At 33.7% G+C, this 23,058-nt stretch overlaps 1 protein-coding gene across 2 annotated transcripts in view; it reads left to right on the forward strand.

Moving 5' to 3' along the window:
• The window catches only part of LOC130657988 (uncharacterized), a 36,024-nt gene extending 20,170 nt beyond the window's left edge, over positions 1-15,854 (forward strand). For both annotated transcript variants that reach the window (XM_057460999.1, XM_057461000.1), the window contains 9 exons: positions 756-989; positions 11,104-11,166; positions 12,539-12,638; positions 12,836-13,110; positions 13,225-13,521; positions 13,646-13,741; positions 13,889-14,094; positions 14,451-14,711; positions 14,822-15,854. In XM_057460999.1, coding sequence (XP_057316982.1) covers positions 756-989; positions 11,104-11,166; positions 12,539-12,638; positions 12,836-13,110; positions 13,225-13,521; positions 13,646-13,741; positions 13,889-14,094; positions 14,451-14,711; positions 14,822-15,689 — 2,400 coding nt within the window. In that variant the 3' untranslated portion in view covers positions 15,690-15,854. The remainder of the gene's footprint in view (positions 1-755; positions 990-11,103; positions 11,167-12,538; positions 12,639-12,835; positions 13,111-13,224; positions 13,522-13,645; positions 13,742-13,888; positions 14,095-14,450; positions 14,712-14,821) is intronic.
• Positions 15,855-23,058: the final 7,204 nt, after the last annotated feature.

The raw sequence follows: 23,058 nt of genomic DNA on the forward strand, positions 1-23,058 counted from the left end.
TAATTTTTGCGAAGTTGGCAAGTTTAATTTTTAAATGCCGCGAATTCTACGGAAATAAAGAAATATATGACATTTTTCTCAACTTATTCCGTTTTTTTCAAGGGCTTTATGAGCCATTAAATAAAGACTGGTGTCTTAAAATTCACATATGTATTATATGTAGTGCTATGTCAACCAAAAGAAAAAATTCGCGACAATTAATTTTCGTGAATTTCGCGAATATCGAGTTTCCTAATAATTGTCAAAAGTTTACAAAAACTTGCGAAATTCGGGGTTATATCGCTTAAATTTTTCAGCGAAATGACTCTTTTTGCAGTGACATATAAAATAGAGACGATAGTAAAAAAAACCTATGTAGGATTTTTAATAGGTTAGAAGTCCAAAACTTGCATCTTAAAGTTAGTCTGTTGTCAAAAATATTGGATTTTAAATCAAGGTTGTTCCTTCGCTCATCTTATTTCTAGTTGACGAGTTAAGCAACGATTGGTTAACTTGCTCACTATAATATAGCAGCTACGGCTATTTTTCTTTGTTCCTAAGTTTGGAATGGTATCCGGAGATTTACTTTAAAATGGGGTATTCTATATCAAAAATTTCATCATAACTGTACATTAATTGTTACACGAACCGCCGTGTGACTTCCGTCTAACACAGCAGCACTCCCATCGTTAGTTATTTTGTGCAAATTTTTCCCTAATTAATACAAGTAAGAAAGCCAGTACCTTGCTGTTATGCAGTACTTTTTATTTTTATAGTCTTCACCGGCACGACGACGTCGAATCTCCGTCAAAAGCACACATGTACGTAAACAATCTACACGGCCGATTGCACCACGACAAAGAAGACGAACATTATCGTCGGGTTGTGTGCAACGTTCGCCGCAAAGTCCCCGACGAGATCAGTCAGCTTCGTTACCAAGCCCCCGTTTTCAAATTCAAAACGAAGGTTCCAGCATAACGTCTGTAGTTGTTCCATCAAGACGTCTTTCGGTACGTTAATATTAAAACTACTTATTTTTTTATCGGGTGAAACATAATGAACGCTTTTTTTTTACAGCAAACAACAAAATAAAATCCTAAAATTTGAAACAACAGTTAAGCCTAGGTTTATTATCAGTTCAAGAATGGATTTTGAAAACTCATACATGAAATATTTGCATAAAAATAACTTAAGAAATACAACTACTTGTTCGCAGTATGATTTAAAAAAATTTTTGCCATGTGTACATTGTTTACATACTACCTGGTAGTTAGTATAACTTAATTTATGATCGCCAAAACGTTGTAGTGCTTAGAGAATCTGTTAATTACAGGGCATTATGTTAACGATACACGCAATAAGACGTTTTCACTTTAAAGTGTTGATTATACTCGTACTTTATGATTAAGTTCTAATCGGGGGAGGGGGTATTCTCGGTAGAAAACGTTCTTCTTTTTTTGCCAGAACATTCAAGTCGGTGTTTAATTTTAGGAATGTTTTACCTTTGCTAAGAAACTAATTTATGTCTGTAATACTTGAACCAACCAGATTAACTCGTTTGTTCATATTTTCTGGGACCGTAAGTTTCTTGTCGGGATACTAAGATATCAACGACTCGTATGCCACACTGGTAAACTTGATAGTTACCATAACATGAAATCTGCAGAATTTTAACCTTCTGAAACTAAGACTTAAAAAAATGCTGCTTATAAAAAAAACGTGTAATTTGATTAAGATGATGAAGATTAACAATGATTTAGGTAGTTGTATACAAGAAACTTTACGAATTTTTGTAAGCACGTTGCAGCTGGATCATCTAAAAATTATTTACAGCAATTACTCAAAGTAACTAACAGCAATCTCGTCACCAGGGCATTTTAGGTTTAAGTTTGCATCCTAATATCAAAATAAGTCACAAGTCCTAGGAACGAGGTTGTCCTTTCAGATTATACATATTTACTATTTATACACCAATACGCTGGAGATGAATCCTGTCAAACAAAACTCACGCAGAAGAAATAACTTTATCAAATTTGCACAAATATTTGTGGCTTCCGTTATTAACTGCTTGAAATTCCTTTTCAATGATAAACCAGATTCCTTATTTTGTATTTCAAATGTATTTCTTGGGTGTTATCAGTAGTAAGAAGGATTTCATGATATTAACATTAAGAAGATTTAGAATAGAGAATGGTGTTTGTGTTACATGAAATTAGCATGTAGAAGAAAAAAATGCTAACAATAGAATAGATTTATTACAACTTTGCCAAACTTTTAGTGTTGTAGTCTTGGTAACTTGTTATGTTTCTTTAAAGAATATGTAAAACGATAAACTAAAGGGAGGTGTTAACGCATGCGCAATAAGTTGAAGTTATATTACATGTTGTGTATTGTATGTTGCATTTAAAACTTGACAACCTCGTCCCCAGGGTATGGGGCCTCTGAGCCGTTATTACGGAGTCAAGGCAAAATGCCCTGTGAACGAGGTTGAAACGTTAAATAATTTCTGGTCTAATTCTTTTTTCGTATGTTCACAGTAACGTGAGACTCAAGTTATGAAGTTCTTTAACAGAAAACTTCAGAAGGTTTCTGTGCATAGTTTTTGATAGCGCCGATTTGAAAAGGCGGAATATTTTGTTTTATAAAGAAAGAAAGAGAAAAAAAAATTTTAGAATTTTACTGTATCCTTTGAAAAAATTAGGAAGAAAAAAGATATGCGATAGAAAGATTATAATTATATAAAAATAAATAAGTTATGAATATATAAATAATTGAAAGAGTAAACAGAAACAACTAAACAAATAATAATAATAACAACATCGACAAGTAAGAAACAAATCATGTGGACCTCTTCTATGGGCAGTTTAGCCGGAACCGAAAGGTCGTAGCAAGTAAACAAACAACCCTTTAAATGATTCAGAAATATGTTATCCTAAAAATTTCCTTAACTGAAACGGAATGCATGTATGTGGTATATTTAGCCACAGTCACTATGCGCAATTATAACTATATAACGACGTCGGTATCATTACTGCGTAGTGTCGTTTTTATGGACATTGCAAACGACTTAAAAAATGATCAATTTATAGTATGACGTAGATAGGTTCCCTCTGCACACCTGAAGGCGTTTCAAATCATTCGTTTAGTAATTTAGTTTTTAAGTGCTATGAGCAATCGAGGCCAATCTTTATATTCAAAACACCTACGCAAAAAATGTTATAAAAACATTTCACTAATTGTTATAATTCACACTCTTATTTTCGTGTACTTTCGTATATAAAAGAGTTTTAATCGCAGTTTGTGCTTTAGTGTTTCATACCAACCTCCGCACTACGTTGTACCCTATACAATGTTTACTGCAAATACCATATTTGGTCATTTCTCATGCGAAAAATTAAAATAGCATCCATAAACACTTAAAATTTGTTAGACGCCTATTTGATGTATGAGATACTGTTCTTTAGCAAGCTTATTAAAAGGAGTGGGTGCAAGGTTGCAGATTTTTCATTACATTTTAATCCTTAAATTGTCAGAAGAAAAAATTCTTTGTTTACTTTGTGTTGCATGGTGTGATAGCAATATTAATTGTATTACCTATTACATACCGATTAGCAGGAGAGAAAATTCATATGCTCTTCGCTAATTTCCATAACAAGAAATGACGTCATTAGACTCCCATCGTTTTCCTGATTAAGCAACTTAGATCTTAGATCTTTTTCATATATGCGGTTGTAATTAATAATTAATGAGAGGCAAATACTGGGTGCTAATTGTTGAACGAATAAAAGAACCGTAAGTAATAAATATTGTATTTTTATAAAAAGCACTTCATCCCAGTTGTCATTTACTATAATCAGTTTGGAAATTTGATAACACGAACTGAGTAGGAGAGCGCGTGAGCATAAGTTTGAAGCGAGTGGAACTTCTCGGGATTAATCGAGAAAACAAAACAAGCGGAGAGTTGTAGTAAAAGAAAATAAGTGAGAACATTATTGTGACATAAAGTTTACGTAAACCAAAAGTGAAAAGCTAGTTACAGCAGGAAGAAAACAACAACTATAAAGCGCGAACTTCATCGAGTCAGTTGTAGATAATTTGTAACGAAGCACTCCCTGTTCAAACTTACGTGTGAAGGAGACAAGTTTATTTACCCCTCGTAATAATCTCTTAATCCACGGATTTACAAAAATATAAGCTGTCAGGGGCTTCACATTAAAAAGACTAACAAGGAGTAGAGAACAAAAGAAAAGTGTCAGGTCCTTTATTCGTGAGAGAGTATTGACAAGTGTCACAATGAGTATGATGGATGTTGATGATTACATTAGAACTGTAAAGAGAGAAAGACCAAAATCTGACATGACTGAAAATAACAACAACATGGAGGAAGATTCTCCACAAGTACGAAGAAAACGATTGAAATCGGAAGATGTTGACGATTTAACCGATGTCCGATACATGACTTTAAATTCTTCTTACTCAACAAAATATTTAGATGTACCCAAATGTGGGTTTATTAGTCGGTCCGAATCGACTAAATCGTATCAGCGTCCGTTACTTCGATATGCCGTACAAATGTCACCGCGTTTGCATCATAACTTAGCTGTTTCGCAGAGTTTTCAAAGGAAACGAAACCCTCAGTCATCAAACACGAGTCTCATTCGAAGGCTAACGAGTTTTCGTGCAAAACGAAGGTACAAACGCTTACCTTCAGAAACAAACGCTCGATCTCTTGATGCAAGTTGTTGTAGCTTGCACAGAACTCGATCCGAAATTCTTTCGAGCTCCTGTATGAGTTTATATAACACAAAACAACCTGGACACCGTGTGATATCGAGTAAATTATCGAAAGTTAAACGATGTAATTCAACGATAAGCATTGGCAAGCGAAGAGAGGTTAGTACTATTCTTACATTTACAACGCGCATGCGCCACAGAACTAGTTGTTGAGTATGTGTGTGTTCGACAATATTTAAAGATAGAAAGGTTTTACAATTAGCAAGTAGTCTAGTGAGGTAAATAACTATTACATCCAATAGATTCTCATTTCAAAACAAAATGTCCTGGGAAATCACTTCTCAAACATTTTGCTTAATTTATTTTTTAAATTCGTTCCCAGGTCTCCTGCCTTCTTATTTTAATTTTTGTTGTATAGCCTTTAGGCCGCTTTACCATTTTGGAAATGTTCCCTGCAGTTCTGTCTGCCGCTGTTAAGCTCCTTAAAAAAGAAATAAATCTTTTATAACAAAGTAGACATTATTTAAATAGATTATGATGAGTTCAGCATTTTTTCATGCATAAAACATTTTAATACAACTTATAATAAAACGTTGTGAAATTTCAGTTCAATGAATTCAATCATTAATGCTATTAAAAATGAATAAATCAATAAATAATGACGTCATTTAAAAAAAGGTTTGTATAGATGCTTCGTTTTGCAACTGGAATTTGATTGTGTGGGCAATCGAGTCAAAAAAAGTCGTATATCAAATTATTATTATGTTATCCACAGTACAAGTATTTGTCTTTTTCCAAGTAAAAGTAGAACAAATATACAATTATAAAAGCCCTCGAAACTAACTTCGTCCCCAGGGATCTTTTGCACCTTAATGTGCAGATGGAACTGCTTTGTAAAGATAACTGTAGAAAAAATGTTGACAAGGTTGCCTCGAAATGAAATTTCTTGTAACTGGAGAACTTCGCGTATGTCATTTATCAAGTTGTAGACAACCAAGCGTTCTGCGGACGAAAATATAAACAGAGCTCTTAAGAAAGGGAATTTAATAAAAACAAACTATAAACACATGGTTTCACTTCTTTTTTCCTTATAACTCTCCACATGTTGACAAAATTTTAAACGCCTGCTACTTCTATTGCTGTAAAGAAGATGGAGAAATGTTTTTGTAGAAGCACGTGTCATTCTATGAATACAAAAGTCACGGTGCATATACGTATATCAAGGACGGTAGATCACCGCCTTGATAAAGATAACAGATGCCTTGGAGACGAGGTCGGGTACATATATTTACAACGAAAGTCATTCCCAGTCTCCCATGGTCTTTTTGTAACCTTGGGTTGAGTTTTAAACGTTAATTTTTAATAGCAAAAGATTTATGCTAATGTTAAGTCATTAATTTCTTGCTTGTAACCAACTTCGTTCCCGGCGTTCTTTCTGACTTCGATAATCGTTCCATTAAAACGGCGCTAAGCAAGGAAACTGACAACGAGGTGCTATAGCTAACAAAAAGAACTCTGTTAAGAAATTAAAGTTACTGGCAAAGACTTACTAATATTTCTATAATCAGAGTCAATAAATAAAACAATTAATCCAATGCCTTAAAAATTTCGAGACAGTGTTTTTTTAAGAACTAATTTTATAGGAACATTACGAAGTGGTAAAAAGTTAAGAACATTTGTAGAACATTTCCATCCTCAGTGGAAGAAAGTATGAGGGAAAATAATGCAAAAATTTAGAATATGTCTTTAAATTGCTTCACCTCCAGTCATTTTTATTGTAAGTGAGCCAATTAATGTTGAAAACAAAAAAAAATGTTGTAATTAGGACACCTCAACAAGCACATGTGACACTATAATATGATGAAATTAAACACAAGGGCATTTATACTCATCAAGTTTTTTAAAAGACGTGTATAATACGTTCTTTACTTATATAATTACAACCGATTTTGAATATTCTGAACTATTACCCAACAATGGAGATCTCGGAACGAGGTTGCTTGCCAATGTAGAACATAAGCAGGCTATAATTAAAGTTAGTATTCTACGCATGCGCAATGCATTTATATTATTTATATTTGTCAAATTGTCTTATCAATTCCAGACAGACCTTAGTAGTATTATCTTTATTTTAAGACATATTTAATTTAAAAAAAAATAATCTCTTTTCTTTATGTCTTTCCGTTGGAGTTTATTAAAAGAACGTCAAAATTCAATATACGACGTCCAGTTTAATTGACGTACGTCAATGACGTGATATTGAAATTATGAATTTCGTGCAAAGCACTTCACGATTCGTAATATTTTGAGACAAGGTCTCTTTCACGAAATTATTGAATTTCCTACTAACTTGAATTCTGATCTTAATTGTACTTTGAACCTCATAAATACAACAGCGTTGACCCAACGAAGATGAATTATTAATTGTGTACACGCATGCTATTTCCTGATGGGAAGCAATGACTAAAAGTCAAGGTAAAACAATGTAGACATTACCCAATACTTAAGGGTAGTAGTTATAGAACTTCCTGCGAAGCAAGCTAACTACTTTCTTGTAAATTAGTCAAAATAATTAGAGGAAGGAAGTTCATTAGTTACTTGTGTTGTGGGCGATAACTTTAATGCACCATTAGAGCGATTGCATCGTGATGGGTGCCTGTATCGCATGCTTCTGTGAGATTATTATGATGAAGTCTCGTGTTTATGTGAAGTGAAAGACTACTCAAAAAATTTACTTTCTACTTTGACGTGATTGATCTTTTGTTGTCATGTAACGTTCTTTGTTAGTTCGAAACTGCTTGTTTAAAGCTAAACATGTTTAAATGCGTCTTTTGTGTTTTCGTAAGCCCAAATCCAATATTGCTATTGTTGCTGATCTAACATAAAACCAACAACACGAATATGCAGAAATAAAAAAAAACTTACTGATCTGGGAAATAAGATAAAAACAGAAAGGAAACAGAGAAAACCAATTCATAAGTAATCTTCCTTGACGCGTCAGGATAAATATAAAAAAGGTTGTACAAAATAGAAGAGAAGTAATAAGGAAAGAGGATTCTACAATATACAATCTTAATGAGAGGAAAATTCAAAGGTATTGACGATATGTCTTCACGTACTAACTATACACCCAGTCCAAGCAGCGAGACAATTAAACCCGACTCGCCCAGTACAAAGAAGCGCCCCATGTTTTTACCGTGGCAATTACAGTGCAGTGTCTCGACGTGGGATGAGAGAAGGGCGACAATAATGGGGTCAACAACTCTGAAAGGAAATTACAGAGGTAAAAGAAGATTCGAAGCAAGAAGGGGCACACTCATTGGTGCTTATATCAAAATGGAAGCTGCCGAGGTTTGTGATAAACTCATTTAACATCCTCGTCTCCAGCGTGTAATGCCTTAAGCCGTTATTACAATGCGGCTGAATTTATCATAAAGGCAAAATGACCTGGAAGCGAGGTTGTTTCTTCAGTTCTTTTTCTTCGGGAGCTACGTGAAAAGATATTTGCAAATGACCTCCATCTTCTTTCCTTTGCTTGTTTTATATCATTCAAAAAATCCTCGGTCATCGCTCATACCCGCCATAAGGTTTGACCTAAATAAAAATAACATTATTATTATTCTTAAATTATTAAGATTGTATTTTCATGTATCTGATAGTTAGAACTTATATTCTATTCTTATATTTGTTACCATGGTGATAAATTACCACCCTTATGTAATCGTCCATGTTAAACAAGTGAAATATCTTGCAAGTTCAAAAGAATATGGCAAAAACAACCTCGTCTCCACCTTCTTTTCATCTTGAAAAACTTTTTGTTGTTTTGGTGTTCCTTTAAGTTATACTTACGTAATCGATCAATAAGTAAATCAAGTTGTAAGTAAGAAAAGAAACATTTGATTTTTTTGCTGATGTCATTCATGTTTTAATTTTCCTTTGTTATGCGAACAAAAGCTTTTGCTCAAACTTTGCTTTTGTTTTTATTCGGTTAAATAAACAAGCCAGTGAATTTAGAAAAGCTGTTTTCTTAAGCTAAATCTTAAAGTTTATACGTGAAGTAATTGTTTAAAAGACATTTCAAAACAGAAAGAATACCAGAACACAGAGATATAGTTAGCTCTGTCTACTGTAAGAAAAAATTAACATCATCTGGTAAATTCTTCAGTGGATAAATTAGGAACTGTGAAATGAAGTAAAGTATATGTGAAAGTAGCTATATATGAAGTTAGCATAAAAAATGTGTGCATAAAATTCACACGCCAGTTTACTTCGGATTATGTTATGTTTGCCGCAAAAGTTAAAGAAAAATATTCGTGATAACACATACAACTAAAAGAGATAATATAAAATTAGTCGTGAAACTGAAGTTGTAGAAATATGTCGGATCCGTTAAATAGAAGCTGGAGCGGAAGTTCCACCCCACCGAATGTGGTTAAAACACCGCTGAGCGCTAGAACAAGTTTACCAGCTAATATGAAGTCATTTCCGTTACGACCAAGGTTAAAAACCAGGACCAGCTTCACATTTCGAGAAGCACTGAAAGAAGAGGCTGCTATCGACCTCGGGTCGCCTAGACCCCGCGTGTTAAATCGAGCTAATTCCAATTTGTCTCGACGAAGAACTTTTACTTCGGCTAACGGAAGATATGTTCGACCAAGATCTGCAACTCGTACATCGATAGAGTCGTCCAGTTCGTGCGAATACCCGTCAAAACCGACGTTGTCGAGACGTCCGACTTTCACGTCAAATTTGCAAAAAAATCAACATCATCGCCTGCTTAGACGCACGACGTCAACAAGTTTTAATTTAACCGACAGACCGTCAAAGCCGACTTTAACAAGACGGAAAACTTTTACAGTTATTCCAAAATGCAAGGTAACCTATTTCACAAAAAAATTCAAAAAATCAAAGTGCCCTGTGCGTTACGTTAGAAATGTTATATTTAGAGATTACTCATTAGATTTAGAAAGTTGTGCATGCGTCAACGTTTACATAGTCTATCACAACACTGCATAACATGAGAATTTTGATAGTGATGTAGTTGAGAATGTTGTTTTCTTACTGCGTGTGTGTCTATTTGTGTATTAAGTCGACTTATTGATTTATTTGTCTATTTATTTGGTTAACACTCACACCCGTTATGCGTGCGAACAACAAGGTTATAAATTCAACTTAAATCCAGTAAATAAATTTAAGAACGAACATGTATTTTCATGTATGAAAGACAACCTAGCACCCAGTCTGAGATTGATTTTATAAATCTAGTTAGAGAGGTAATTCCCAGGCTTTTTTTTTCTTATACATAGTGTCGATTGCATTGTGATATAAAATTTTGAAAATAATATTAATTATTTTCAATATTATAATTGATTACTCGGTTGACACTAATACAAAGCATAACAGATTGCTCAGAAAAAACAACAAGAAAAGTTTAAAAATTTTAAAATATTTTTTGCTTCATATAAATCTCGTTTTCGTGCGAGATTTTAGCTTATCCCAATCTAATACAAGATTAGTCAAAAAGTATACACTAAACGTCAATCCAACGTTTAGATACTTAAAATCAAGAATTATCCTGAATCCCTGACATCAAAATACTTTCTTTACTTTAAACATCAATGCTTCACAGTCTGAAATATTTAAATGTCAAAACGTTTAAGCCAGTCCCCCCCCCCCCTAACGGGTTGTTGTTTACCCCTTAGCTCCCATTCTATTTCCTAGAGATAAACCTTGAAAGAACCAAACTCTTAAGGTTTATCTCAAAAAGCTCTGGGTACGAGAATGCGTTTAACGCATCGATGTCCCAAGGATCCCAAGGGTCTCCTGGCCCCTGAGTCGTTAGTATTTAGCGTACACTTTTCGATTTGTTATTTTAAAAGGTTAAGGTTCAATATATCTCGATGGATTGTTTCAAAACCTCTCACATGAATATGAATAAAACAAACAAATTTCTACAGTTATACATATACAACGTCATCAAATTTGTGAAAACGCGGTCGTTGTAAATTCTGCGTTTGTATTTTGCAATAACGCGTGTGAAAAAATCATGACGTAGTTGTACGAATGACAACAGTTAGCGCGTTCACCTCTGAAGATGAGAAGTCTAATTAGCGAACCTCACCATAAATATTATAGAGTTAAAGTATCTCTTGTCAGCTCATTATCATCAAATTATGAACATATATCAGTGTTAGACATACATCCGCATTCAATGGAAACAATAAAATAAAAGTTTGATTTTCTGGGAAGCTATATAGATTCAGTATGAGGACGGCTTATAAAGACAGAAGTTTAAGTCTTGGTATAAGACCGTTTGGTTTTGCACAAGAGATTGATATACCAGAAGATTTTTTACTGAGATTTTATTCAACTTCCTCATCTCGTCTACAGGTGGCTGTTGGACGAAAACCATCAAATGCGTTTCAGAAGAGGCCAGTACGGAGATGTAGCGAGGTAAGTTTGGTCTCGTTTTTTTTTTGTTTTGTTTTTTATTTGTGTCGTTTTGTTTATGAAAAGCCAAAACGAAACTGAATAAAACTGAATAAGATCGACTTTGCAATATGAATTTATTGTTGCTTTTTAGAAAGTGCCTTCTTTGCAGTGTACCTTGTTCTCAATATTGTTTTATTTTTGTATTGCAAACAGGAAATATAGGTCAAAAAAGACATTCTTCGTGCAATTCACCCAGTACAAGCGTATCATGACTTTCCAACACAATACATCATAGAATTATACGTGTGATAATTTGCACAGTAATTCAGATCTAAATATATTTGGCTACAATTCTATAAATATAACGAATATTCAAATCTTAAATATAATACGTTGAATAATCACATACAAGGAAAAATCTAGCTTCTTACGTCGTCAAAATGTCGTTAAATAAACACTGATTGTGTTGGTTAGAAATGCGGATAAATTTTTTCATTAATTATGCAATTACTGTGAAGATATTGCGTAATTTATGCAAGTTCTATTCATAATCAAGTTACGCATGACACGTTCTATAAAAAAGCGCGCCAAATTTGACAAGCGTAACCTAGTTATTATAACAAATAAGACGGCTGCTCACAAAATTGTATTCTTTCGACATATTATCTGACTTTGTTTGTTGTACGTGCCAAAGCTTCCAAAGCTTGCATATATTAAAAAGTTTTATATATTCTTCTATTTTTACATATGTTTGTCCCGCAATAATTTTAAAAAAACCGGGCGTGAAAAACAACGAGATATATTTCTCACTATTTATTCATTAAATTTTTGACGTAGTATGTCAAACAGCCAATCAGAACATGTTGTCAAGTTAGTGCAATAAAAATGGTGAATAAAAAGTCGTTATTAAACATTGAAAATAAAACAAAAATTTTCCCTGTCAAGAAATCCGTGCTCGACGTATGATTTATATATAAATTATGACGTACTTAAAACTCGACTAATCTCAAATTCCACGTTTTTTATGGCGTTACAAAAATATTTCACGGATAAGGATGTTCTCGGATAAAGATAATAAAATGTGTCAACTACTTGACATCAAAATTTTTTACTGAACGGAATCACTCTTTTCACAACTTTAGTTAGTTACTTCTATATTGCTTTATAAACAAAATAATTGTTTTTTTTTGAACAAATATTTTTTTTGTAAGAATACCATGAAAATTTGTTGCATTATTGGATCCGTAAAATCTATCGTTAGCAAATATTTTTGGTCCGTAATTTATTCTTTGGTTAAAACGATTTTAATTTGGCTTACATATTTTTCATATTTTTTTTGTGTTCTTTTCTTTCTCTCTTGTTTTGACCATAACTTCCATTTTAATTTTTTTAGCCATTTTTACTGGATGCAATAACACTTCAAAACAAATGCAACAGAAAACATTCCGCAGCATCTCGTGTCCACAACAAACGCAGACTCTCGAATGCATCATGTAAGTGTTTTAACTTTTTATCAATTTTTTACACAACCTACACCTAGGCTGCAGGGGTGCCGTAAGTTCGTCCCCAGGGCTTTTTTACGCTTTTACCGTACTATCATATTCGTGCAATATTTCACACTGCTAAAATTAAGTTTCGTATTGTTGGTTACTTCGAGTGTATTTTAAATGTTCATTGTTTAATTTTATAGCTTTACCAACATCAAGTAAACAAAAATTACAAGCACTTGCTAAAGATGAACTTTTAGCTAGTTTAAATGTACCTTTAACTGAAAATGACGTATGCACCACGGAGCATGAAAACACAGTTGTTGAAAGCGCAGACGTGACATGCCCAGATGAAGATCATTTTGAAAAAAATAAGGAGGCCGAGAAAGAAAGGAGAGAAACCAAACGACTTTTAATTATGGACGAAATCTTAGAAACCGAGAAGAATTACATCTGTTGCTTAGAAACGTTAAATGAGGTAAGCTTACACAATTTCGCGCACTTTTCGCGTTACCCAATCAAATTTGTTATTTTGTATTATTCGACCAATCATGTTGAAGCGTAGATTTTGCATACTATTTGCTTAATTTAGGTGTTCAGAAATCAGCTAGAAGGAACGAATATAATAACAGAAAAAGATTTAAATTCTTTATTTCCTTCTCATTTGAATGAAATCAAAACATCCCATACTTGGTTTATGCAAGAACTTCAGGAACGTATGAATAACGCGGACTGGCGAGGAATTATCGGCGATATTTTTGCAAAGATGACATCCGCTTCGGCAAATTTGTTGGATATATACACGTCGTATGTAAATGCGTTTCCAAAGTCGATCAGTACTCTGAGTAAATGCACAAGATCTTCACAAAAATTTAGAAAATTTCTCGAGGTAAATTATTGTTTTGTTGTTGTCTTTACTGTTTTGATTTTAATGTCGTTATTTCTTTTTTCGTCGTCGTGCCGTCGTCGTCATTGCTGGTGTCGTTTTAATCGCAATTTCTTCATTGTTTCAGGATTGTTATGAGAATCCCGTTGTTGAAAGACTCGATTTACCATCTTTTCTTTTGTCACCCGTTCAAAGACTTCCTAGATATGTACTTCTGCTTAGAGTAAGTATATCGAGTCAAATTCTGTAGCATGTTACGAATATAAAACAGGTTGAACGCACACACAAGAAAAGGTGTTTAAGGAATTGGTCAAAATTAGTCAAATGGAGATACCGCGCTAATCTATAGTATTTTGATTTTAAAATTTAGGAATTATCGAAATACACAGACGAGGAACATCCAGACAAATATTTCATTAGTGAAGCAATGAAGGAAATGGAGGATTTGATATCATCGTTAAATAGCTCTATCCACAGTTCCATGGCTTTTTATTCAGCTAGTGATAGCAGACGTAAAAAGATGTCAAGACAACTTCAAAGTAAAAAGAGAAAACAGCGCTCGTCTGTCATAACAAAGTAAGAGGAAACATTTTGTTGTTAACTTAAAAATAATCCTGCTGATTTCTTTACTTAAACACATTTTGCTGCTTGTACGTTATTGCAGCACACAATGAAAGGTAATGAGGTGTTTGTCTAAAACTGCCTGGTTTAGTTTAAGACATTGAAAAGATACCACTGATAAAGACTAGTGGTTTACAAGCTTGGAATTTAACCTGAAGTTGGCCTGAAAAAAACAATAAAAGATTCTAAAAGAGTATTACCGCTGGCTAGCAAAAAAAATATTTACAGTAGAACCCTTTACTCTGTTTTTCCTCGGGATGACAAAAAGTACTCAGTTAGGCATTACTAATTGTGCCTAATATTTCTGATAGGTCAACGAAAAAACTTGGATCTGTCAACGAAGGGAAACCTTCTGATCCTGATCAAGGGTATTGTAGTTTTGGAGAACCAAAAGACGAATCACCGGAGGACGACACTTCTCCAAGAAAAGGTCGCTCATCAACGTGGCGTGCTGGTAAACGTTCCATGTCGATGGTTTCTGCAACAAGTGAGGATAGTCGAAACGGTGGTGTTATTATGAGGAAAAGATATGAAAATAATTTATCGGGAAGAAATACAGATACGAGAAAATCGTAAGTGACCTTTCATCCCTTTTAGCTATACTTCCAAATTTTTGATGAATTGATTCTGTGAAGAAACACAGGAAGTGCGAGAGGTTTTGACCTTCTGTTTTTTCTCTCAGATGGAGACGCTCGCTTGGTGCAGTTTTCTCACAGTTCTGGTCCAAAGAAGAAGCATCGAGCACTAACAGCAGTTGCAAGAAAACAAGCAAACAACACTCTCATGCTGATGATAACACTTCAAACGAAGAAAAATCTGACCAAACGAAAGCCAACGACACGCCTGATCATTCACGTGTGCCAACACGAAAAACCAGTAATGCAAGACGTAAATTAGCTATCATTCAAACTCCCCCACCAGAGGAAGTAAAGAATGATGTAAATGATAATGTACAGGAATTGAATGATTTGATTAGAGATTCTTCCATAGACGATGACAGGATGATTGTAAGCTCTCCTGTATCAGTAGACATACCTAGTATCACTTCTTCTATAGCCTCTGAGGAGGAGATTGAACGCTGTCCTTCTACCGAATCAGAGAGTTCGGCGGCTTCTTTAAAAACTCCTAACTCGCCCCAACATTTTAAAAGAGGGAAATTACGCGGGAGTGCTGGTCCTGTTTTTAAGTCGATATTTAACAAAAACAGTCAACTTCAAAAGACGTTGTCATGGGACGAATTGAATACTCTAAACACTTCACAAGATGAAAAAAGACAAAAAAGATTTTCTTTTAGAAAATCAAGGAACAATTCAAAGGACCAAATTTTAACTAGTAGCGATCAAATAGACTCATCGATTTCATCGCGATCTTTGAATAAAGACAATATTTCTATATCCAGCACAGAGACAATTTCAAGTAAAAATTCGAGCAATATGAAAGAAGACGAAGTCTTTGCCGAAAGCAATAATGGCAGCTTCAAGCAACCATCGAAGGAGAAAAAAAGCAAAGTTATGAAAACATTGAAGCGTTTCGTCAGTAAAAGCAAATAGCATCTGAAGCTCTCTCCATCTTTCTGTTGTCGTTTAGTTTAATTACGTTCGATTATTCCATGAACTGCCAATGTAAATTAAAAAGATAAATTTTATAAAAATGGAATATATTTTTACAACTAACAATGTACATATATATAAAGAAAGAAATTTACCCTCTTTTCTCCCAGTGTTGCTTCTGCACATTTTTGTCTACACCATTTTTGTCGACGGTTGTTTTATTATTCACTATTTTTTGTAGATCTATGGAGATTGGAAAAACTAAAGTTTGTATTTTTAAATCAGTGACGTTTATCAACCTCGTGGCCTTTGTTATTTTTATTTATATTGGGTAGGCGAGACAAAAAGAGACAACAGACGTTGGGAACAAGTTGAACGTTTTATGTACGAGAAATTCACTTATTCACAAATTCAAAACTGGTGTTACATTCTTCTTTCACACGCTACACCAAACCGACGAAATGTCGTTAAATCGAATCTCCACTTTGCGAGTTTAAGCGCGAAATTGTAAAGCGACAGAAAGAAAATTCTGTGCGCTCAACAATCTGTTCAAACTTTGGCGAGAAATTGGTCAAATGAAACAAAATTACGTAATGTGGTTTGACGATGAGTGGATGAAAAGCGTTAGTGTTTATCGTTAAAAAATAAGAAGACTAAAGAGAGAAGACAATAATCAGCAAACAATTTTTGGAAAAAGAAAATTCTGCACACAAAAAATAGAAACTAGTGAGACCACGTGACTACGGACTATTCTTTTTTTATTATTTACATGTTGGTGGGCCAATAGTTCATCACAGGTTAATTGCGGTTCCTGAAGTAAGTAATTATACTTTGTTGAGAGGCTTGGCTTTGATTGCATTCAGTATTCAAGTATGAACAAAGATGGCTACTAGTGTCACTGAAGGATATACTTTAGAAACCCAATGTTTTTCCAAATCTAAAATGGTAGACTAGTGAAAAGGGTGGTCACAGGGCATGAATACTAGGGTGTGCTCCCTATCCCAGGCCCTTAAGGTAACTAACCAATACTGTTGTAGATCCAGGCCCCTAAGATTGCCTTGGCTGCCTATGAAATGAGAGCAGCTAAGTCAACTAGTTCCCATCATCACATTTTGCTAATAATTTGGTTTGCCCACCCACCCACCTTTTTAATATATACTTTTCTTTTTTCTTTTATGTACATCAATCACTTCATGTACTGGCGTCTTACTAAGGGTAAGGATGGAAACACACGCATCTGGTTTGGCCCCCCTGATACCAAACCTGGCATCCCCCCCTTTCCCCAAACTCAAGTGTAGTTATGACATAAAACAAGAGAAATATACTTCTAACAATATCTGTCATTGTTGTTGTTTGCTTTCGTGTTGTTGCTTCAGAACAATAGCAATTAATTAGCTACTCTCGCATGACATTTAGGAAAATTTAAGGAGCTTCTGTTAAAGGTTATTTATTTAGTCAGGTTTTTATTAAGTCTAAACCAGACTAAAGTATCAAAAATTCACAATCAGTATTTGAGATAAGTAGGAAGTTTATACAAAAATCACATGTTTGACATTGGTCTTTCCTAAAACTTTGACAAACAATGTGTTAAAAAAACAATATGTATATCAATAAGATCAAGTATATATACAAAGCAACGAATTCTGTTAAGTAAATGATAGCGGCTCTGACATCAGGCAATAAATTAGGAACGAGGATGGATACATACTATACATAAAAACATAAGATTCCTTCTTATAACATAAGAAAAAAACAAATTCAATAACACTTTTCACTATTCTACACTCCATTACAAAATTTAATGTCTAATAAAACTTCTTCTTTTTCACTCAGCTTTTAGTTTGATCGTTGTTCTCTGTATGGTTTTATTATTAATTCATTAGATTGCGATTGGGCACAAAAGAGCTCCATCGTCAAATATAGCCAACACTTGTTAGAGAGAGCACGTATACAACGAAATAATATTGTCCAGCCATTGATGTTTTTTTCTCTCACAGTCCTGCGGAAAATATATCCTCGTGAGTACCGAATAAACAGCGGAGGAGGGAGTAAACGGAGTGTGGTGGGGTGGACAGAGTGGCAGAACATATATTGAATAATTAGGGAGGCGGAACAGTTTGTGGAAGCGATGGAAAGAAGAACGCATGAATATTTCAAAGTAAAGGCTTTACAATTTCTTGAGAAAGAAATAACAAGAAGCTCTGCTGCTCGAACATTTCTGTCTAAGCCTGGAAAATTGTAAAATTTGAAGTAATCCTTGAAAACCAAGAATTATGGGGTAAACAAATCATTGAGTATCTTAAATCTTAATTATTGTAATTAACATGCAATGGTAAAATATAACTAAATAAGGAAAATTAAAAATGAAAAAATTTACATATAGTATTCTAAAATAATGGTTAAAACTTTAACCGGATAATTTTAAAACTGATCTGAAAATTTGGTAAATACCAGGATACAAATCCTGTTATGTATAACCGATTCGAATCTAATAACTTCCAAACAAGTTCAATTTAATGAACGAAGTGTAGTATTTTTGTGAAAATGCTGATGATGGATGTTTTGATAACAGCTAATGTGAAGAAGAAAAAACGTTTTAAAAATGAGAAACAAAAATCTTACTCGATATTTTCCGCGTTTAGTTAATAATCTCCATATGCGCAACACTCCATTTCAAAAAAATTCGGGAAAAGCGCGTTTTGGCAATTTGGCAGTACATGAAACTCGGGAAACAACGTATTTGTGCCTCTTGCAACTTTGTTAATAACTCTATATACATCAACACCTAAAGGCTGCCATGAAGATGTCATTATTTTCTACACGAGCCGCACCATAAGTTATCTGAAAATACAGTTTTACCATAAACTACATTAATACCAGGTTGCTTTAATTATTGTATCTTTATCCTCTCTTTGTCTATTTTATTTGAAAAGGGAATTTAATTAATGTCATGAGATGCACAAGGTATATATATAGCTATATATAAACTTAATCAGACTGGCTTTTGATATCTTTGTTAAACAAGTACCATGTTAAGCAGGTGATCTATAATCCAATCTGACAAATTCAATTTGTCAATTTTGAAAGCTGTATACAATACACTGTTCATTTTGTTGAAATCCATTTATTGAAATTCGACAAATTTGATTGTTTATTATCATTTTGATTTCTCAAATTTGGATTTCATTTTGGAGAGCCTGATTAGTTGCAATTTTTCACATTGTAGAATCTGATTGATCATTCAGATTCAAAAAGTTGAACATTTCCAACTTTCCAAATTTACCATTGACAAATTGATTTTTAAAAAGGGTAAACACACAATTAAATTTATGGATTTGAAAAATCGATGGCCCTCTTTGTAAGGCCTCTTACAAAAGTACGCTAAGATTTTTTTAAAGATTTTTTTTTTTTTTTCGTTAAACAGTAACAAATTTGTAAACTATTTTTTGAAAAGTTGTCGAGAACAAGGATAGATATATTTTTAATTTGTTGTTATAATTCCAACATCTTTTTATGTTTTTCAGCCAACAACAGAAGTTTACCATCTATTGGCCATATGTCTATAGACGAAAATCATAGAGCAAAAAAAGTTCTGTTAAGAATTTTTGAGATGAAGGTAAATTCTGAAGTTTCTCACGTTATAAAAACCACGGAATGTTTTTAGTGGGTTAGATATTTTTAAATATCAAGTATTTTCTAACAAACCTTGGAAATATGTTTTTGGTGAGTCCAAGAAAGTTCTTCAAGAAAATTAGGCAGACAAGAGGAATTGATAATAAGCCTGTAAAAGGATAATTACACGGTACGTATATGGCTAATTATCGGATAGGGATCGTTTTTACCAACATTTTCACAATTTTTTTCGTTATTGGTCTCCCCATAGCCATCTATATAGATTCACATAATATTCTACTTCAATGAAAACCAAAACAAGAAACAATTGTGCAAGAAAGATATTAATTTTACCGTATAATAAGTCGTATGAGCGACTAATTAAACTCGATGTTGTATTATCAAACAACGAACTATTTTGAGTTCAAAAAAAAAGAAAATGGGAAAGACCTAGTAGGTTGTGAAGAACATGAAGAAACCTTTAATTACAATGGACATCGAAAAGAATTATGGAAATTAAAGTAAAAACGATCTCTAGCGTATAATTTATATTGTATGTACCGTATTATCCTGTATCGGGTAACATTCCTGTTACAGGCTAATTATCAGTTCACCCTGACCGTTAGATGCCGGCAATAATAAACTTTCTTCATGCTTTGATAACTTTTCTGTCAAATATATTTAAAAAATATATGTGACAAATATATTTTTATCCCGATAGAAGCAGCCACACAAAGTATCCTTTAGAACTTATTTATAGCCCCCTTTTTAGCCTCCCCAAACGAAAAGGGGTTTGCTGTTCCGACCTTATGGAAAAATTACGCAAAGCAGGACAAAGGTTTTTTGTTGGTAGCCGCTTAAGAAAAAAAAGGGGTGCTCTAGTAAAAGCACTATTTTTTGTAACTAGCTAGCTCGCTGGTTACATAAATTTGACTAATAAGGGCAAATCAGTACTAAAACGTGAAATAGCTACCCAGCTCACTTTTCTCACTTATAATAAAATAATTCTTACCTGATAAAATGCACGAATTTAAAAAAAAGTATCAAGCTCCGTTTCATGTTAGCTAGCTACATCACTAAGTCTAGCTACAAAATATATAAGCACTTTTGGTCATGGCTGGTATTTGGCCACTGAATGTTCTGGCCACACGAAAAATAAACCCTGGAAATTATTTACAATCTGTGTCTGAATTGGTCATTGGCAGAGTTTGAAATTAAGCATCTTCTTCTTCATTGGCATAAAGCATTATTAATGGCTTTCGAATAAAAGTAAATTTCTCATAGTTCCCATATGTTTTGGCCGGGATAGAAACAACTTAGTGACGTCGGGCTTTGGGTTGTCTCTATCTATATTTTAACATCCCTAAAGCTCTGTCTATCACACTTATCTGTAAAGGATATCTTCTTACGACTGACCTAGCAAGATTACAGTGCAGGGCATAATATTTTTGCATAAGGCCATTATTGGCTATTTCGAGAAATGGTCAATCAACATGACTTTGCCTGCACTTTGCAGCTGGTAGGCTGCAAAATTTTTACTTTTGAAGGAGTTATGCAAAGCAACCAACGCCGAAAACACACGAGCTGGAGAAGTGCGAGAAATGAAGGAATCCGGGCGTGCTAATGTCAGCAATCTGAACTCCAAAGAAGGATACACTGAATCAGTGCGTCGTGTTTTTCCTGCGCGCGGAGAAATGGAGGTAATGTGTCCGTTTGGTTTGTTTACATCTTTACCTCCATTTCTGGCCGCGCATCGGGCTACATAATCAATTAGATGCGCGCGCAAGTAAATATGGGGACTGTGATTCCATATATTGCATGTTAGTTACATGCAAACGAATTTCTTTATTACTTGTGGTTATGAGCTTTGAAATTTCACCCTTCTTTGCAAAAATTTAGGTCTTTACCTTGGCCACATTATTACATCTCAAATTTTAGGAAGCTGATTACTTTTTGGCAAAAAAAGATTGTAGATCTAGACTCAGTCACACAAGTCACAAAGTGGTCATATACATGGATATATTTTCCAAGATAAAGTTGAGTTAAACAAAAAACAAAAAAATATTATTTCTTTTAAAAATAAAATCATTATTAAAAACGAGAACTCTTACAGAGACTATTATATCTATTCTCTTATTAACAATCACAGTTTGAAAATTGTGGTCGGCTTACGGCCAAACTTTAAGTAACTTATTTCGCTCCATCGCCTCGAGCTGTTGCATTTGGGTAGAGCGACCCTGAAACTACTTAATCTTGTAGAAAATTCACTCTACTTTCAGAAAAATCGAGATACTTTAAGGGTCAAAATTTTCGCGGGAGGATAAAAAATCGCGAAGTTAATTTTCGCGAATTCTACTTCTGGAAGAAATTTTACAGAAAAAAATTTCGCGAATTTTCCAAAATTTTTTTATTTTTGGGAATAAAAAATTTCGCAAATGACAATGAATCAATCAAATATTATATAGAAAAAATTCACCAAATTATTATTTCACTCTGCTCTTTGTTTTTGTCTTGAAATTTGAAATTTCTGATACGAAGATATTCAAACCATTCCGTTTTTCGGTTTTTAGAGCTGACTTTCCCACTTTGAGTCGGGCTTTGGAAACATTTTTAGAGTTTTAAACCATTTTTCGGACTTTTGCGATTTTTAGAAAAAGTTGATTTTTCGCGAAAATAACTTTCGCGAATTTCAGGTTAATATTCTAACTGGGCAGAAATGTTTGCGAAAAGGGGCCAAAATCGCAAAAATCACGAAAACTTCAGCCCTTAAAGTAGAGTGTCCAAACGTCACTGGATTTTGAGATATAGTCTTTTTAAAATGGTAATCAAGATGACTCGCTCTACCCAACCTCGATTCCAGGGGTTTTTTTTATTTTTTGATATTTTCTTACTGTCACTTATATCAAAAAGACAAAAAAAGCCCTGGGATCAAGGTTACCGCTCTGCATGTACACTTTAAAAAATCAAGAAGTTTTTAAATCACCTATTTATACAAATGTTGAATTTCTTTGTCGACTATTTATTAAGTAGAAACGTTATGAATGAGCTTAAAATTCCAGTTAGAATACAGATACTTTAATGCCAAAACAAAATTCACTTTCCTTTTCATTCTGTATAGCGGGGATATACGAACAACTATACCTTATTCATTGACATAATTATATGATCCTCTTTTTTCCAATTTTGAAAATTTATATAGAATAATTCTAACACGTTTATTTAACTTTTTTTTAAGTTTTTGGATGTTTTGTGCCATAATTTAAGGTTCTAAAGAAGATATACAAAAGGAAAATACCTGGGTACAAACCATTCTCGTCCCCAGAGCTCTTTGAGTTTAAATCATCTACAACCCGAATTGTTAAACAATTGCCTGCTTTTAAATGTAACAAAAATTAACAAAAGTTATCAAATGTGGTTGGAAAATCCAAGTAATCGAGATTTCCATTTATCTCCATATTCCCTCCAATTCCTTTTACAGGGCAGGACAGATGGGAAGTGTTGATCTATGGAATAAAGAGCTTAAGAGAAGAGGGGAAAAAAAAAATTTTCCACCAGAAACACGAAAGAGTTTGAAAAAATTCGAATACTTTTTTTAAAACTTTATTTTGTGCTCTAAGAAAATATAGAGAAAATTGTGCTGTATTGGATATTTTATTTCTGTTCAGAATAACCCAAAATACTAAAAGGTCGAGAAAGTAAAAAACGACTTTCGCGGGTGGGTTGTTTGACCTCGTTCTAATGGATCCAAGTTAAAACG

The sequence above is a fragment of the Hydractinia symbiolongicarpus genome, chromosome 9 (genome assembly GCF_029227915.1).
Source record: "Hydractinia symbiolongicarpus strain clone_291-10 chromosome 9, HSymV2.1, whole genome shotgun sequence".
NCBI lineage: Eukaryota > Metazoa > Cnidaria > Hydrozoa > Anthoathecata > Hydractiniidae > Hydractinia > Hydractinia symbiolongicarpus.